This window comes from Trachymyrmex cornetzi, unplaced genomic scaffold (assembly GCF_001594075.2).
Source record: "Trachymyrmex cornetzi isolate Tcor2-1 unplaced genomic scaffold, Tcor1.1 scaffold122, whole genome shotgun sequence".
Classification (NCBI taxonomy): Eukaryota; Metazoa; Arthropoda; class Insecta; order Hymenoptera; family Formicidae; genus Trachymyrmex; species Trachymyrmex cornetzi.
This window is the reverse complement of record NW_017295784.1, coordinates 2,229,015-2,248,176: the sequence shown is the minus strand read 5'-3', so window position 1 is coordinate 2,248,176 and position 19,162 is coordinate 2,229,015. Positions and strand designations below refer to the sequence as shown.

The following is a 19,162-nucleotide window of genomic DNA, read 5'->3' as shown; positions in this document are numbered from 1 at the left end:
TCGAAACATGTAAGCGCGTTTAGTGAATAAAGAAGTTTCACTCTTTATAAGTGTATTATTTGCGCGACATCTTCTGCGCCCAACTCCTAGTGCCCATACTCTTTCCAATTCTTTGATTTGTAAGGAGTCTTGATTAGTTTGATTTATTAACGGACTTTTCATTTTATTCATACATATTGTTTTACAATATTACAGCATTTATAAATCAAATTTATCAAGAACACAATAGATTTATAATGCGTTATTTAAATTCCAAATGAGTTACTAAAATAAAAAGGGTATGTCGTAATTCATGACATTATTATACTAATAAATTTATCTCGACCAAAGGGAAACAACAAAAATATTTAAAAAAAATTAAAAATAGGGTAATGGAAGTCAACGGGATAGTCAATATGCAAAATTTTTTTTTAAATTAACGTTTTTATAATTAATAACATATTTTAAAAATAACATTTTTATAATTAATCATATCATTCGGAAAATATACAATATTTAAAAGCGTTGGCGTAGTCGACATATCGACTTATTTAAAAGTCATTCTCAATAGAATGAAGATTATATCATGGTAACATATTTATGCGCAAAAATACTAAAAAATTTTATTAATACTGTTGTTTTCCCTTGAATGAACGAATTCTTTAATTTGAATTGAGCGATAATTTAATCTTTATTAAACTTTTAAAATTTGACAAAATTAAAATTTTTTATATTAAAAGTTCAACGTTAACATTTAAAAAGGAAATAGGTTATATGTGAGAAAAAATTAGGGAAAAAAATTGCAACGCGTTTCACACTATTTATCTTTGTCCGTTTATTCTTAGACCGGATCTAAGTGACATCGACGCCATCGATATATTGGACCTTTTATTGTTTCAGTTCGATCTTCGTGGGAGGCTGCGCAGCGCGTAAAGATAAACATCCATACGCAAGAATAACATCTTCTAGATCCCTCTAATCACAACACTCAGAGGATACTCCGTACATAAGCGAGGAACATGGGTAAGAAAACACTTTTGATAGAGCCATCGGAAAAATGAGAGAGCGGCCTGGCAATTCATCAAGGGAGATCATTATTCGTGATAACAGAGAAAACTGGATCGCGCATATAACAAGCAAGGGTATGAATTGTTATCAATAAACAATTCACAACTAAAAAAAAAATAAAAAAGGATACGCGGATTATTCAAAAATTAAATCGAATTTTTTTTAGTCCTGGTCTAATTAGAACGAATTAGACACAGTTTTTCGTGAAATTTTATAGTTATTATAGTATAACAATTAAATGTTGTTAATAAGGAAGCATAACAGAAACTGTTCTAATAAAATGAACAATATTTCAAAAATATAGTTTTATAGAAAAGAGTACCAAATGTAACATTTTTTAATTAGTGCTAATAAAATCATTTTATTTTATATTTGATAATGTTATATTTAATAATCAAGATTCTCATAAATAAACTAACTTTTTCATTTTGAATAAATATGTAATTTTTATTCAGATTATTTTGATACATTCCACGCTGTTCTACAACGTTTCGCAATATAATCGAAAATAGAACAACTTGAGCTACGCTCGATTCTAATGGCACTTCGAGTTCGCTAAAGAAGATAATGTTACATCGTATACGCGTTACATAGTATTGTTTTAGATATATTGATAATTATTAATCTTGTTCAAGAAATGCTTTTCCCTCTTTTTCACGAGCTTTTTTTATGCGAATAAATAGATAATATGATAGAGATTAAAAATTTTACTAAAAGTTATCAATAAATTTATCCTGTAAACGGTAATTTACGATGAATTGAAAAGAATTGAAAGGAATTTATGCTGCAAATGATCAAATTCTTTAATATCAAGGATTAACTTGAAAGTTTTAAAATTCTATTTATTCCTTCCTTTTTTTCTCTTAATATTGATTAATTTATTTATTAAAATTAAAGTAGATTAATATTTTTGTCTCACATTAAGGAGGCATTAGATTCTATTATTATATTTAGAATAAAAGGAAAAATTAAAAGCAATCTCAACATATTTCAATGCTATCCTCGGTTACTTCTAAATTATCTTCTTTTCAAAGATAAAGAATATAATATGACGGCATAATTTCCTATCAATTTTTCCTTAATCCAACTATTTTTAAAAGAACGCAGAATATCTCAACAAAATGTACCAGCGGCGAGATATATATAAAATGGATATTACATTTTACATGGAGGCACATGTGAGACTTGCGATCTGATATTTACCGAACAAGTTCGTATAGATTTACTTTATCGCAGCAATAACTTATTATCTCGAGTTCGGAGCAAATTTAGTACAAATAACTCCTATTGATCTGTGCGAAGTAAAACGGAATAACGAGTGCTCATTATGGAGCTCATTATGGATAGTAACGCTATATCAATACAGTCCAAACCTCTGTTATGACGTACCTATATCAATTAGCTCATGCGAAGAAGTATTGCGAAATTTATTTGATTGATTTCTACAAAAAGTTATACAAAATATGACACGATATCTGCTTACGATATGCGTTTAGAGTGTTATCACTCGTAAAACTACGTCTACGTATTTATTGCCAGTTGGGAGATATATCGGTAGGAATATCTGCTGTAAAAACCGCAGAATATCCATAAAAATATCTACGTGTAAACAGTACCGGCGAAGACATGATGTATGTGGATAAATAAACTTGCATGTACAAACTGTGATAGTCTAAGTGTGATTCAAAGGCAGAAAATTGCAAAACAGAATCTTTTAAATCGGAGTGAAAATTGGGAACTCTTAATATCTCTTAGCACAGCCAAGATTTTATAATTCATGCATTTCTATAGCATATCATGTAATTTTTTTTTTTAAGATAAGAAATTTTTTTGGCAAAATTGTACGATAATGATGTAATTATGCCAATTAATTCATTAGTCCAGTTAACGTAACGTAGTACTTTATCTCTCGCGCGGGACAATTAATGATAATAAAACAAATTTGTAAGTACCTTTAAAAATTTTCTTAAAATATATACGCGAAATCTACTTATAATTTATAATAAATATACGAAGAAGACGACTAAGAAGAATTAATATATAGCTGCTATAAAATATAAAGTAGGTCTATACGTAAAGATATGGAATATACGTATCAACGGAATATTTTAATTTACGTGCTTAACTCAAAAATTAAATATTGAGCTATTTTTTCAAGGAAGTGATCAGAATGATATATTAATACATAAAAGAATAGATAGACGTGAAAGATATTTAAAAACACGTTGAAAGGAGTATTTTCACGTCAACGTGTACAATCTATTAATATTAAAGTCTGTATATACCCGCGTTGAGCTTTATTTAATTAAAAGGCATAAAAAGGAATGCTTTTCGTGTTATGTCCCAAAAGCATATTTTCACGCAACAATGATTGTCGAGCAAGCTTATCTGTACCAATGAGCAATGGATAAGATAAGATGCATTGTGGTAAGATAAGTATGAAGTACAGATGAAGTATGAGAAATTAGTATTAACCCTTCGCGGTCCCAATTATATCTTGAAAATGAATAAGAATGAATAATTTCATCCTCAGTTTAATTTAACATAATTTAATGTGTACCACTTAACTTATATTACTTAAAGGAATTTATGGATGTTATAAAAATATAGTTTGCAAATTGTAATCGTGCATTCGAACGTTTGGAAAACTGTTTCCAGAAATCGCCGAATTGATATAAAGCATATATCAAACTAAAATATTGACTATGGAATTATCGACCATGGAATTACAAAGGGTTAAACTAATAAAAAACAACTAGTAAAAAAGGAAAAATTGAAGAAAGGAAAAGACAGTGTAACAAAAAAAAAAACAGTGTTGCGATGATTGAAAATATAACATTTGTTATGTATCAAGCAAATTTGAGCGTCATATATGCAGTTATGCAAAATATTGTAAAAGAAACAATAGTATTTTTTAAAGTCACACGTTTTGAAAAATATTCGATCACGCATTTGAATCATTCTAGCCATATCAAAATGCAAAGCAAATATCATCTATTTTAACTTGCAATCGCATTCCAGTCGATTTCAATATTGTTAATAATGTAGAAATATTTCACATAACAATACGTCTAACAAAATTACACGCTTAATTAGAACAGCGCTTAATAGTAATAAATAATTATTTCGAAAATACATACGAATTAATGAACAAGTCATAATAACAGTCGATGATCTATTAATGATTAATCTCGTTCTCTAACGAAGATGGGTAATAATTGTTGGTAAGCAACGATCGGGTAAACGATCTCAAATGAAGACTATGATGATGCGTATAAAGTTTTAAGCGATAACAATATCTTTGCCAATACGCTCTAATAGTTAAATAACGCACGAGAATAATTATAGAAAAGCAATGTATAACCAACATATTACGATGAAAGCGATTATTCGGTGTTCTTGCCAAATCACACATATTAATGACTCTGAAAGAGTTCTAGATTAAGTACATATTGTAAAATCGAAACGCGATGATTTTATAAAAGGCGATTCACGTATTTGCCTTTACAAAATCACTGCGATGACTTTACAAAAGAAATATTTCGAAAATCGCTTATATTTTGAAATATTTTGAATTGCTTACGTTCAACCAGTTTATCAGCTAGCGATTCTGCATATATAATCGCTGTAGAAATTTCATGAAGTCATATTTTTAAGTTATTCATCGTAATATCTATAAGGCAACAATCACGCTTCTGACACATGCATATACTCAAAGATCGGTTACCGGTCCGGATAAATTTACGCTATCTATCACGAGTGTAATTTTGGAATCGCTCGCGATTGACGAGTTCTTTTCACTTCTGGACGTATCCGGATTTTCGTCATCATCGTCGTTGTCGTTGCCATCCTCCGCTTCGTCTTCAGACGATGACGATGATAACGGCACCTGATTCATTGGTTCCCTAGCCTGGTCTTCAGGAACAGGACACACGCCGGAAGCCAGGACGTCGCAAATCCTGTTTACCGTTTCCGTGGCCATGGCACCGTTCACCTTTTTACGTAGTATCTTCACCAGCTTCTCCAGTCTGACAAATTACGTTTCGTGTCACGTTACATTCATTCGTGCCGGCTTGGGAACGTGCCATTTTTCCACCGCTAATGCATCCAAACATTTGCTAATACATCCAAAGACATGCCCAACAAATTCTTTAGCAGAGAGTAAAGCGAAAGTTTCAGCGGAAAGCCATGCTGCCGACTAGAAAACAGAAGAAAACGGTGCGATTCGATGCTTGCTGTCAAGACGTGCACTAGGAGGTCTTTCCGAGAGAGAAAAAAAAAACAATAGATCTTTGAGGAGCAGAAGAGTCATGCAAGCAAGATATACATTCATGCTACAGTTCATATGGAAAAATAATTTTGGAAAGAAAAATGTATAACAATTTAATGAAAATTGAATCTCATCATTATAACATTGTGTTTAATGTACAAAATAAAATATAACATTGTTTAATATACAAAATAAAATGTAACAAATATTTTATTAAATCGAATCTAAAAAAAATATAAACAAGAGAAAAACATACTTTTCAGCAAAAACATATTCGAATTAAAGGTTTATAATATTCACTTCGAATTATAGGAAGCTATAGTTATATAAATATAAACTTTTATATTTATTTTAAATTATAGAAATTATAGTTATATAAATACAAATCAATAGAAAATTATAAAATTTCTAAATTATGCAGAAAATATGGCAAACAGCAATTGAATTTTTTATGGCGTTTAAGAGAATAGGAATGTGCAATATGACTAATGAAACATAACACATACAGCAATACAGGTACAATAACAAGTGTATAAAAAATATATGCAACATATAGTATATGTAGAAAAGACATAAAAGCATGCTAATAAAGCTGATGATGATATGCTGCTAAATAACATTTAATTAACATATATATTGTATCATGAAGATATAAAAATTTATGAAAAAAATGTATTTATTGTACATATTTGTGCTTTTTACATACATCTGATATATATTTTTATGGTTATCTTTACAGATAGAGAAGCAGGTATTCATAACGAATTAACAGGGTAAAATTGCTAAGCATGTGTAAAGCAAATAATGACAATGTATTGAAGTGTTTGCATACTTAAATAGCAACTGGAGTATAATTGCTACGTCGATCTATGCAAAGCCCTTTGGTCATTAATGCTAATCAGTCACTATCCTTTACCTTCTTTTCCATGAAAAGGACAATTCCTTACACTGGTACAAAACACCTCGCTTTATATATGTAAAAAAAATGAAAAATATAATTATACGATCATAATAAATTGAAAATTCCTATTTCTGGCGGAAAGTCGTCTTTCTCCAATTTCATTTTAAGATGCAACGCTACGGAAACAGTGCTGCGAAATGTCGCAAATGTGGCGCAGATGAATTACGTTATTCCGGTATCTACATTAGCTTTCTCTCTCTCCTCTCTAATTCTGTATATTATTTTACAATTTAAACCATATTACTATTATTAGTAAGTTAAAATCACTGTGTAAAAGGAGAGCTCGATAACAAAATTGGAAACCAAATGTCTGAAATAAAAAAAGCAAATTTTCTTTCTCTAAAAATAACTTACACCAATAATTTCAGCTAATGCATACGATTTATGTTAAAAAATCCGAATCTCCTTTGGATACTGGGAATGACGTAATTTCCCCGAAGTGCCGCGCCGGGGGGATGAGTACGACGTGTACGAAAAACCATGCATGATGAGTGTGAGTGAGTAATAGACCTACGTGCTATTCGATACACAGTAGTAGCCTCTAGTAAAAAGCCCCTTGAAGCCCCTTTTCGCGGATATTGGCGACGAGTAGCGTGGTATATGACTTTCTTTTTGTCTTTTTGCTCGGGGCCCCGCGCGTACGCGCGTAATTTAGATATAGGCGGTGGTGTAGGTGGCACGTGAAGGTGCTGTTTGGGTTCTGGAAATCAGGGTTCTCGTCGAACATAGGTCTTTCGGGACGATGGAGCTACCACCGATCACAACGACATCCGGTACGTCGGTGATGGCTCGACTTGTGCGACCATCGTTGGAAAAACAATTCTCGTCCTCGTCCGCGGTATCGCAATTGCTCTCGGAGGAACATAATGGGCCGGTCGGAAGCATGATGTCCTGACGCGGATCCTTATCGCTTTCACTGAACAACCTTCTTAAATTTCCCTTCTTTCGTCGCGGTTTCTTAAAGCTGCCTCGCTGATTGTGAAACCTGCACCATTTTTGCCAACAATTGTGATTATCCGAATAATTGATCAATTTCTCTACTTCGCATGTAACGTCGCTCATTTTTTCCGGCAAATATTTTTGTTCCTCAAGGATTTTAAATGGTACAAAATCTTGTGCTTCATTTTTTCCCGTCGATTGCACCTTCGTTTTACATATTTCGAATAGCTGATCGACAGGTTTCTCTGAGGTATCAGTCAATAAATGCTTCGTTTTTTCATCTTCAGCCGTCATCAAGGGCTTTACTTTATCATCGTTTCTTGTAGTGTCGACGTCATGCGCTTCCTTCTGATCAAAGTTGTCCAATACTGACGTGCCCAGAAATTCGCAAATATGTTCTAATGATTTCATAGTTTTCCATACTTCAACCATATTATTGTTTGTGCATGTTTCGACGGATTTACAGGACAAAGACATTTCTGACCACGTACTCTCCTTTGTCGGAGACGTATCCTCACAGGATACAGGTTCGGAATCGGTCGTAGAATTTTGACATTGATTCGCCATCTCGGAGACTTGTGGAGGAGCCGCCACCTCCGCAGAACGGGGACGTAGAACGGAAGAGATGGAGAATGTGTGTGATGCGAGTGGGATAGCGGGGAACAGGAAGCGAGTATCGGTAAGAGCGGTACGCACGGGGGTGCTGGTTATACAGGGTGTATCGAAAGTTACAGGCGTGACAGATCTGGATACCGCAAAGTTTACGCACTTTGCTGCGTGGTTCTCGGCCAGGGTCCTGGATGCCCGCGCCTCCTGGAGCTCCCGTCGCAGCGCCAGATTCTCCTCCTCGAAGACTGCGATCTCGCGACCTTCATTGCTAGTGCGAATAGAATTGATTTTTCTTTCCATTTTTTTGTCAGAAGCGAGCATTGACGTTGATTGCGGGGAACAGCGAACTGATTTAATTGAAGTTGTGGGTATCATAAACTAATTTTGAGGATCGCGTTCGTCGAGAAATGAAGCGAAAAATGGTTGAAATGACATAGTTAAAGTAGAACGAGAGAAGATCGTTGTAAATAATAATATGAAATATCTTGATAGGTCATCCAGAAGTGCTGATTCAAATGTTTCATCACTGACGGCTTTCACTTATCTTCTATTTTAGCCACGTGACTTTACCGTAGAAAGGATTGGATTATTCTGAAGCTATTGTCGGATTCCAGTACACATCGTAGAATTTGATCTTAAGCAACGCTTAATAATCATAAACGAAATAATAGATGACATCAAAATGTATTACACGCGATTTATTGGACAATAATTATTTACTAAATTTGTCATAACGTATGAGAAAAATTGTGCTTATGCTCCTAGGCGTAGAAATTATGAATAGAAAATAAAACTAATAATTGAAACAACTGTGATAAACCATGGTCGATTACATAGAAATAATATATAATTGGAATCAGTTTTCCGACAAACTTTATCAGATACACTGGAACAGTCTATCATATTTTACCGCGTCTTTTAAATTATACACCGTCCGACAATGTTGAATACAAAACAAATACTAGAACCTAAAGCAAGCTTTTAAATATTTACAAATGCTAAAAAGCTTACTTACGTCGCGCTCAGTTTCAATGCCATCACTTCCTCTTCCAGTTTTGCAACACGTTGATCACTTTCCTCTTTCTCTTTTAAAATCTTCGCCAATTGATTCTGCAACAAATAAAATATAGAAACATTAATAGCCAAGTAGATAAAAGCTAACAGACAATGAAAAAAAAACTAAAAAAAGAAAATTATCGTCATTGAAGCAATTAAAGTTTAAACAACAAAGTTTTTAAAAATTACATGATAATATTCATATTTATAGATATCTGATATTAAAATATCATATCACCCAGTAACTTCTTGTACATTTTAGAGAAATTTTTGAACAAGGCAAATAAAATCTTATTATAAATCTATTCTTTTTTTTTAATTATTATACATATTTCTTTTTTTTATTACAACTTTACCACTTAAATAGTAATTTTTTATTATGTTGTTATGAAAGTAAAACACATATATTTTTGTTTTGTATTTTAAAAATGAATGAACTTGAAGATGGAATAGATGGAACTAATACGAATTATTCTCGATAAAACTATTCCAATATTTTCTAAACTATTCTTATAAACTGCTCTTCTTTTTACATTAGCGTAAACTGTGAATGTAATTGAATTTTTTTTCTTATCTATTTTAACCACTTTATCTCGATGTTTAAAGGTAAACGCAACACGCTGAGAAATGTGTATAAAAAAAGGAAAAGAAAGGAGCTAGCAACCTTGATCAGCTCTCACGTGCAGCAAAATTTACATGGACGTGGAGAGAGAGATGGAGGGTCCCGGAGGTTCAATTACGAGATTGCCAATATGCAAGCGACATGGCGGTGGCGGCCATCGCTTTGGCTGATGAGGCTAATGGATGGTTGAAACCTGAGAAGAACGGCAAAGAGGAAAAAGAGGCCAAGGGAGAGGCCCCTGACAGCCACTAAGTGCGCTCCGTCCTTCCCCAATTCCCCCTTCCTTTCTCGTCCTTTCGGCCCCAGCCCTGTTCTCTCTCGCCTCTGCAACACTCTGTCCGCTGCGGATGCCCTTATGTGAAACCTAATCACTTTTAGCGCGCGTCACGGATATTTCGTATTATGTCTACATTGCGTTCTCCGGTATCGGCTGACTTTATCAGCCGTCTCTCTACCGTTCAACCTTTCCCTCATCTCTCTTTATCCCCTTCGTTCATAGAATCAAGTCGCGCGTGCAGCAAACCCTAATCGGCTGATGCGTTTCTCAAGGATAGATCATGGAGCCAATTTTTGGAAAAACGTTAAAAAATCTTGCGAGCTCTTTAATTTTAAACATTAAAATAATTTTTTTTTCGATTCAATGATTGTACACATTCAAGTATTGTCTTTTTTGTATTGACTTTTATACTTTGCCGCTAGTAATGACATGTAATAAAAAATTTACTTTATAATGCGTGATTACAAACTTGGATAGTGCAGTTACAATGGAAAAGTATAATTTGTAAATAATGCAACATTTTTCCTTTTATGTTGTTAAATCGATACGCATATGCGAATGTACGTAATAACGACACATTTGCGTGTTTGTACTGTATGAAATACTCTAATAATACTGACACAATTACGTATCATCAAAGTAACACATGCACGGAGGAAAATTGATTTTTCTATATAATTCATAATATGTGATTGCGACCATTCACATATTTTTATGCGTTTATGATTTTTCTGTTACTAAAATTATTTAATCTAATAATAAAACATACAAAACAATAACTTAAAATAAAATAAAAATAGTATAACGTATTTTGTAATAAAAAAAACTATGCATTTGTTATGACTACGTCCATTGTGCATTTTTATAGCAACAAATACCACAATTGAAAAAATATATGAAAAAATTAATGATATATTAATTTTATAATATCAATTATAAAAACAATAAAACAATGTAAGATTAATTTAAATAAACTTAGTCTATCAAGAACCAAATCTATCAAGAACAGATTCTGCAAAAATCTGTTACAAATTTTGTTAGCAAATAATATAAATTTGATTTTGCATATAAGTTTAATGTTGTTAATAGAATGATGGTAACAATCCAATAGACATAGTTTGATGTAGATTAACAGCAGAAATAAACATAATCTACGTTCGACAGATTCTACTCGGTTTCTGCTGCTAATCTACTATCAGAGATTATGTTAATAGATTCTATCGGCAAAAATATGAAATTAATACGAATACAGTTGAGTTTAATTTGCTAGCAATTTCTGATCGCATTTACTACCAATTCATTGGCAGCGAACAGATCACTTACTGAGAAAATCATTAACGAGATAAAAAGTAGAAATACACAAAAGAGCGGAAATAGAATCAATTGTACAGATTTTGCATATATACGATAATCGAGAGAGAAAAAGAGAAAGTTGAAAAAAAGACTAATAGGTACCACGATCACCTGGCCGTCCTAATCAAATAGAACGTAGGAATGTCTGCACAAACATTACGTTCCATCCATGATTGTGACCCGGAAGAGCGAATGTCGAAAATATTGAAGAGTGCTCATATTACCGTATTTCAATCCCAACCGCATAACGACACGAGTGGCATAAGAAAAAAAGGGGTTCACTACTTTTGTTTTCTATTCCCATATTCTCATATGCTTATAGCACACATACTTTCTTTAGTTTTAGTTTTTCAAAGATTTTTTGTTTACTAATTTGTGCTGTGTCAAAGATTTTTAATGTACTACATATACAAAATTCAGGCTAACATAACAAAGTTTGCTCAAGAAAGATTAAAAATAATATTTAGTATTTTGTATAAAATTAATCTCAAATTTTTTTTGTATGTAAACTATTTTATATATTTTACTCTATATATTATAAAAGCTTTTATATATTTTTGTTTTGTTTGTATATATGATTAACAATAAGATTTGAGATAAAATAAGATTATCTAATAAATGTATAATATTATCAAATAGAGTTCAATTAAATCATAACTATTTCTTATTTCCAGTTCTATATTTAAAGATGAAGGATATATCACCAAATTTGAGAAAATAATTAAAATACCAAATTATCACAACTGAACATGTTTAAAAAAGCAATTATTACATAAAATAGTATATAAAATTATATATGAAGAACATATTACTATGAAGAATGTTATAATATGAAAAATATATTAAGAAATTCTATTTACATACCTTCAGCTCATCCACTTCTTTTGCTTGTTGATTACATTTCTCTTCCAACATAGATTTAACTGTTGTAACTAAACCTTCTTCACAATTCCTATTAGCTTCTCTGATTTCACGTATAAGTTCTGAAACAAATAATACAATGTTTCATCAGAGTAATGGTCGTCCCATATAATGTGTGAAATTAATAACAAAAATTGTAAATTTTAGAATTATCTACCTGATAACATTCCAGGTTGATAATCCGCAGGAGTACTATGTCTACATTGTGCCAATTTTGCTTTTACATTCTCTACATTTGACTTAGCTTCACTAAGTTCTTTAAACAGTTGGTTGTTACATTTTTTTAGCTCTGTCATCTGCAACATAATATTTGAAAAAGATCTTAATAATTTGAAAACGATATCAAACACACACATTAAACAATTAAATACATTTTAAAGAATTGGAAAGAATACGGGCGTTAGGAGTCAGGCGCAGAAGACGTCGCGCAGAATAATACACTTATGAAGCTTGAAACTTCTTTATTCAACAAACGCGCTTACACGTTTCTATATTTTTTAATTCGACATTTTTTATATTTCCCTTTTTTTCATTTTCTTTTTCTTTCTTTTTGTTTAATTCTGACATTTAAATTCTCGATGTAGGAGAGCTCATCATGACAGGATAACTTTTACTTTATATATGTTAGTTTGTGTTTGCTCCGAGGAAGGCTCAAAAACGAGCCGAAATGCGTTTGTAAGCGCGTTTGTTGAATAAAAAAGTGCCAACCTTCACAAGTGTATTATTTGCGCGACGTCTTCTGCGCCTGACTCCTAACGCCCGTATTCTTTCCAATTCTTTGATTTATAAGGAGTCTCGGTTAGTTTGATTTGTTATACGAATTTAAATACATTTTGTATATTTCAAGTACTAACAACAATCCTACAAATAATCATGACAATAATAGAACAAGTTTAATCCTATATTTTCAAATAAAAAACAAATACAAACCTGTTCAATAAGTGACAGGACAAGTTTATTACTACGGCTAATTGTCGTTATGGAACTTCCACTCTCAATACTATCGGAATCATCACTGTCTGAGTGAGCCGAAGGCCCAGCAGGTCCCAATCCAGGATCAGAGTATCTTCTGTGCTCTGAATTGAGTTCGTCGCCATTGACTCCATTGTCTTTGTTAGCAGTAGGTGGTAGACTGGCATAATCTCCGTTTTGAAGAGCCATATGTACAGCAGATTCCAAAACTCCGTTTTCTTGCAGATTTCCATAACCATTAACAACATTATTGACATTGGGACGAACATTCGCCAAGTGCTTGTTACAGTGATGCCTTTGTCTACTGTGGACGGTTCTAATGTTTGGCACCGGCATTGGCTGATACATTCTGTACATTGTAGGCAGTGAGACCGGCTGCATGGTGTATGTCATAGGCATCGGTGAGTAGCCACAGACGCTCGGATCTGACATCGCGGTGAATAGACGTTGTCCATTACCCGATACGTTCTGCACGTCTGTCGGTTGCCACAGCATCTGCCTTGGAGGATACTCCATACCAGGCACCAGGCCACCGTCCTGATTACTCTGTAAAGTGTTCGGCCACGTATCCTGTATTGTGTCCAGCAGGTTGCTCTTACGGCTGGATCTTCTCTTATTCTTCCTCGAGTGATTCGGCGGAATCTGACGCGGCGGTCTCGACGGGTTCGACAACCTGTCCATCAATCGTTTTGTTTACACCAAAACATAACCCCTTGAATGAATGACAAAATCGTGACTCACCTCTGCTCCATCTCGACGGACGACTCGATCCGCATCAAGAGGACCTGGTTCCTTGCAAGAGCGCGCGCAACATCCGCGGAACGGGGACGTTAGGCGAGTCGATCTGACGATCCAGTTCTCAGCTGTAACGGCACGTCGTTGTGAGATATTCCCTGAGCGGCCTGAGCAGGCCTGAGACTCCAGCGCGATATGATAGGTCGTGCAACCTTCGCACTATCTTTGACAACTCACGCGCAAGATATTTTATCCGAGCTTATCGACGATCATCGTAACGCAACAGAGGGTTGAAAAGAACAATTTTGTTAAAAAGATGAAATAAGATCGTCTATCCACATTCACGCATGCTGCGGACGCTGGGCCCTGCGGTGGTGACGACGACAGCGGACAGGAGACGATTTCACTGTTTCACTGATTTTACGAAAGGTGACGGGTGACCATCGATAACAACGACTGTCAAACTCGGAATATCCTCGGTCGATAACGTGACGTCCGACAGCAGCCAACAGCTATTCATGTGCGATGATCTGTGCGACTGTAATGCGACATAACCTCGGGAAGCGAGTGTCAAAGAGAGAGAAGATGTAACATAACCTCAAAGTGAGAAATGGCAACCGCTGGGAGACGGATGGAAAATGAAAAGAACAAGCCGATATTTTGCGAGTTGTCTGTTAATGATCTGGAACCGGAAATTACAGAGATCGAGAGTCTGTGCGTGGAATGTGGCAAGAACGTGAGCAAACCCTACGCTAATCTTGGAACTTCTCGTTAAGGCCTAGTTTCATTAATGTAAGGTTAACTTTAGTTTGGGTTTAACTTACTTTTTTCTTTTTCTAATTCTAAGAATTGTAAAAATTAGAAAAAGATAAAGAGTAAATTGAATCGAGGTTAAAGTTAATCTCACGTTGATGGAACAGAGCCTAATGTACATTTCTACTAATATAGGTTAACTTTAAAACTTTAACTTACTCTTCATTTTTTTTCTAATTCTTAGAACTACAGAGTACTTAGAAAAACATGAGGTAGTTGAATTAAGATTAAAATTAAACTACATTAGTAGAAATGGACATAAGTCAAGGTATGTTTATAGATAAACACTGAACGCGAAAGTTTATTGTAGAGTTGTTCATTTGTAAAATATGATAATCTACATATATATACAATGTAAACCATATAAATTATGTTTTACCTGTCATCTATGTAAACAATCTAGGGATCATCAAAGCCTATGTTCTTTGTCGTTGCACCAGACTGCACTAAGGTCTGGTTCTACCAAGATTAACTTTAATCTTGGTTCAATTTACTCTTTATCTATATCTTATATATATTCTAAGAATTATGTCCACTTCTACCAAAGTAAATTAATTTTAAATCTTGCTCTTTATCCTTTTTTTAGTTCTTAGAACTAGAAAAAGATAAAAGTAAAAATTAAACTAAGATTAAACTCAATCTACATTGGTCAAAACAGACATTAGAAAAAGATGAACAGTAAGTTAAATCGATGTTAAAGTTAATCTTATATTGGTGAAATCTGCCCAATCTAAAGCCTCTATCTTACCTCTATATGTTCTTATTTATATACTGAAGTCAATATTGAGGAGTTAAGATATATTAACAATTATAAAATTTATTTACTTCTTTCTGTATTATATTATCCAAATTAATAATTTAAATATTTTACATTACTTGCATTGTCTACGTAAAAAAAGATTCATGTAAACATAATCTTGAAATATATGGCACATCCCTTTGTTGCACAAATGTCGCACAAGTTTAATTGCAATATGCAGTGAACATCAAATCTGATCAAATGCTGGTATTCAGAGTTAAGAAATAAATAATGAATGTCTAAATATTTGTGTTTGATATTCATTCGGTGTTTATTCACTAAATATATGTCTATTTTTAGAATGCATGTTGTCTAAATGACCAATATTTATTTCTATAAGGGGATTACCCGGCTGCTGTTGACAAAAATCCCACATTATAAAGATGTGGTGCTTATGTCCTTTGAGTGCGAGCACTGTGGTTATCAAAATAACGAGATACAAAGTGGAGGAAAGATAGCAGAGAAAGGAATCAAAATAACACTGCAAGTAGTAATGTCGCAAGATTTAAATCGCCAAGTAGTTAAATCTGACTACACTAGCATTCATATACCCCACTTGGATTTTGAAATTCCTTCTCAGTCTCAAAAAGGAGAAATCACGACTGTGGAAGGGATAATTGACAGGAGCATTAGAGCACTGGAACAGGATCAGTCCAGACGTCGGGAAGAATTTCCAGACACTGCTGTCGAAATAGATCTGTTTATTAGCAAATTACGTGCACTGAAGATATTGGATGAGCCATTTACTATTATTTTTCAAGATATTTCAGGAAATAGTCATATAGAGAATCCAAAAGCGCCAATCAAAGACAGTCAGTGTACTATAACACATTTCAAAAGAACGAAAGAACAGAATCATATATTAGGAATTTATCCCGACAATGAAGATGTCTTGCTCAAACCTATACAGGAAGGAGAGTACCCTTTGGAACAACTCGAGGGCGAAGTGCTGTCCTTTCCTACTAATTGTCCAGACTGCAATAGCCCTTGTGAAACAAATATGAAACTAACAAGTATCCTTTAATCATATCAGATTAAATTTTTATTAAATATTAGGAATGATATTAGGATAACATCACAAAGTCAGAAGGATTAAAAAATAAATCTCAATACACTGTTGAAAAAATATTTTATGATTGTTGTTAGCTAGTCGGAAATGTTTGTTTAATTGTAAAAATTAATTATGTAAATATTACACATGAATTTTTCCTTAATATAATATTAAGATATACCACATTTCAAAGAGGTTGTTATAATGGCTACACTATGCGAGTCTTGTGGTCATAGGACTAACGAGGTGAAGAGCGGCAGTGGGATCGAATCTCAAGGAGTCAGAATCGAAGTGACGATAACAGGCAAAGAAGATTTCAGTCGCGATCTACTGAAATCCGAAACTTGTGACATGGAAATACCCGAACTCGAGTTAGAAGTTGGTCCAACCATTTTGGGTGGTCGGTTCACGACCGTCGAAGGGATCATAGCAGCGATGAAAGAACAGTTGTCTTCGTCTACGGCTTTCACTGGAGATAGTACCGATCCAGAAATTGTGAACAGAATGAACGTGTTTATCGCACAATTGGAAGAAGTTTTAGATGGTCAAAGAAAAGTGACCTTGATTTTAGATGATCCGGCTGGAAATAGTTACGTACAAAGTCTTTCCGATGATGGACCTGACGATAGATTAAAGATCACGAAATATGATAGAAATTTTGACCAGAATGAAGAGCTTGGTCTTAACGATATAAAAGTCGAAAATTATTAGATGTCTACTAAAAGAGAAATAAATATTGTTACAGTACAAATGGCATATGTAAAAATAGCTAGATAACTAAAATGTTTTTGTAACAATTTTATTTTATGTTGAAATAACTTGTATCTTGTAAACATAAATTTTATATTACTTTCAACACACAAATTTACTCTAATTATACTCTATTTTTAATAGCTTTTTAATCTTCACCTGCGTGTCTGGAAGAGAAAATTCGTTAAATTTTCTTACATAATTCATATAAGCAGCATAGTTACATATATTAAATATCCATTGTAGAAAACGCATAGCATACACAATTGGTATCGCGTCGAGTTTTTTCAACGCAGGCAATCTCCTTACAACTTGCGCGCGCCACGATTCTGCATCCATATTCTCACATATAGGATTGTTAATGAATTTCAAATCTTGAAGATTAGGTATCTCTTGCAGGCGATTAAATTCTGCCCAATCTTTCACCAGATTATTGCCCATATATAAAACCTTGAGCGCTTTGAGAGCATTAACACCCTTGATCTTTTCAATCAAATTATAAGATATCCACAACTCCTCTAAGTGATCCCCAACTGCCTCCAATCCTGAGAATGTTTTGATATTGTTTCTGCTCAGAGATAAGATCCTCAGATATTTCAACGAATTAATACCGCTGATCTTTTCTATTACATTTGTCGATAAAGATAATTTCCTATGAATATTTAACAGAAATAATTTAATGAATGCACAATCTGTACAAATATTTCACGTTTATTGTTTATTCGTTAGAAAAAAACGAACTCAACGTTAATTAATACCGCCAAACTGTTATCCATTCTCTCAATTGGAGGCCACTGGAAGGATAAAATTATATCCTTTTGTTCGCCCGCGATCAGTCCCGTTTTCTCTTCCCATCTTTGAATGGCTTCTTTGCACGTTGTTGCTTTAGCCTATATAATTTTAGATTTTATTTCCAAGGAGAAATATAATTATTCAATTCTTTGAAATCTATTAAATCTCTACCATAATTTCAAATCACTTCAATAATATATATTTTTCACAGTATAATCTTAACTTTTTAATAAGATTAATTAATGTATCGCAGAATCTGTAAGTGTTAATGAACATATCGGTGAATTCTCAGAAGTTAGATGTCAGATGAAAAATAATTTTCTAATATACAGAGTGCCCTATTTTAACTTTGCATCGAAATATCTCGAAACGTATAAAAGAGGAAAAATATTTCAAACAAAAGATTTGATTTGTCCCCCTCTAAATCATACAACTTTTGTCTAAAACATTTCTTGGTATTTTTTTTATTCTTTTCAAGATATTTTGATACAAAAGTTAAAATAAGACACTTTGTATATGTTAGTGTCCGAAAACTTTCGTATTTCTATTAAATCAATATTTTATATCGTATTCCAACATTAATTACGTGTATATACAAATAGATTCCGTACAGAGAGAGAGAGAGAGATGTTACAATTTTTAAAAAAATACGATTACATTTTTGAAATTTGCCGCGCATGCGAATATTTTCGTCGCCGTTGACGTCCATCTTAACAAAATCTTTTCATGGCACTACGCTATCTACAAATACAAAATGGACAAAGTTCAAAAGAGAAGTAAAGTTGCTGCGTCAAGAAATTACGAGGGAAGTACAATAAACACCTTATATTACTATAATCCGAGTGGAAATTAAAACTGATAGAACGCGGTGAATTAGCAGATCACCGAACTGTCCACAGTTCGAGTCCGATCCGACCAATGGCCATCGCGAACGTGCGCCATGCCATACGTCGCGTCGGCTCGTTGGCCCGCGGAGTCGTTCGCGAAGCACGTTGACACGCGCGGCTGATCAGAAGTCTGGACTCGCGAATGTGAGCCCGATTCGATTGTGCGCGCACCACTGATAAAATTGGATAAAACAGGATAAAATGCCGAAGAGGAAGAACAAGGTACGTCTATCCCGATAATCCGTCGTCGTCGTCGTCGCCGCGCTCGTTTATCGCAGTTTATCGTACGCGCGCGGAACTCTCGTCCT

General features: G+C 33.7%; 3 protein-coding genes across 5 annotated transcripts; 1 reads left to right on the top strand and 2 right to left on the bottom strand.

The window, feature by feature from the left end:
• Nucleotides 1-5,006: 5,006 nt before the first annotated feature.
• On the bottom strand, nt 5,007-18,804 carry LOC108769293 (uncharacterized). 3 transcript variants are annotated; one of them, XR_001940548.1, is made up of 7 exons: nt 13,769-14,125; nt 12,986-13,700; nt 12,213-12,351; nt 11,999-12,117; nt 8,842-8,936; nt 6,793-8,094; nt 5,007-5,075 (listed from the first exon to the last, which is right to left on the bottom strand). XR_001940548.1 is itself a non-coding variant. In XM_018520205.1 (7 exons), exons 2-7 carry the CDS (start codon nt 13,801-13,803, stop codon nt 6,930-6,932), a joined length of 2,268 nt encoding a protein of 755 aa, XP_018375707.1. In that variant the 5' UTR covers nt 13,804-13,890; nt 18,790-18,804; the 3' UTR covers nt 6,303-6,929. The 3 variants fall into 3 exon arrangements, 2 of the variants coding, with proteins under 2 accessions (XP_018375707.1, XP_018375703.1); XM_018520205.1 differs by lacking the exon at nt 5,007-5,075 and adding an exon at nt 18,790-18,804 and having other exon boundaries at nt 6,303-8,094; nt 13,769-13,890; XM_018520201.1 differs by lacking the exon at nt 5,007-5,075 and having other exon boundaries at nt 6,303-8,094; nt 13,769-13,890; nt 14,000-14,125.
• Zpr1 (zinc finger protein Zpr1) lies at nt 14,302-17,157 on the top strand. Its single transcript, XM_018520214.1, has 3 exons — nt 14,302-14,498; nt 15,715-16,387; nt 16,601-17,157. The coding sequence occupies exons 1-3, from the start codon at nt 14,373-14,375 to the stop codon at nt 17,134-17,136; spliced, it is 1,335 nt and encodes a 444-aa protein (XP_018375716.1). The 5' UTR covers nt 14,302-14,372; the 3' UTR covers nt 17,137-17,157.
• Nucleotides 17,293-18,267, bottom strand: LOC108769315 (dynein light chain 1, axonemal). Its single transcript, XM_018520227.1, has 4 exons — nt 18,139-18,267; nt 17,917-18,065; nt 17,438-17,827; nt 17,293-17,342 (listed from the first exon to the last, which is right to left on the bottom strand). Exons 1-4 carry the CDS (start codon nt 18,139-18,141, stop codon nt 17,324-17,326), a joined length of 561 nt encoding a protein of 186 aa, XP_018375729.1. The 5' UTR covers nt 18,142-18,267; the 3' UTR covers nt 17,293-17,323.
• Nucleotides 18,805-19,162: the final 358 nt, after the last annotated feature.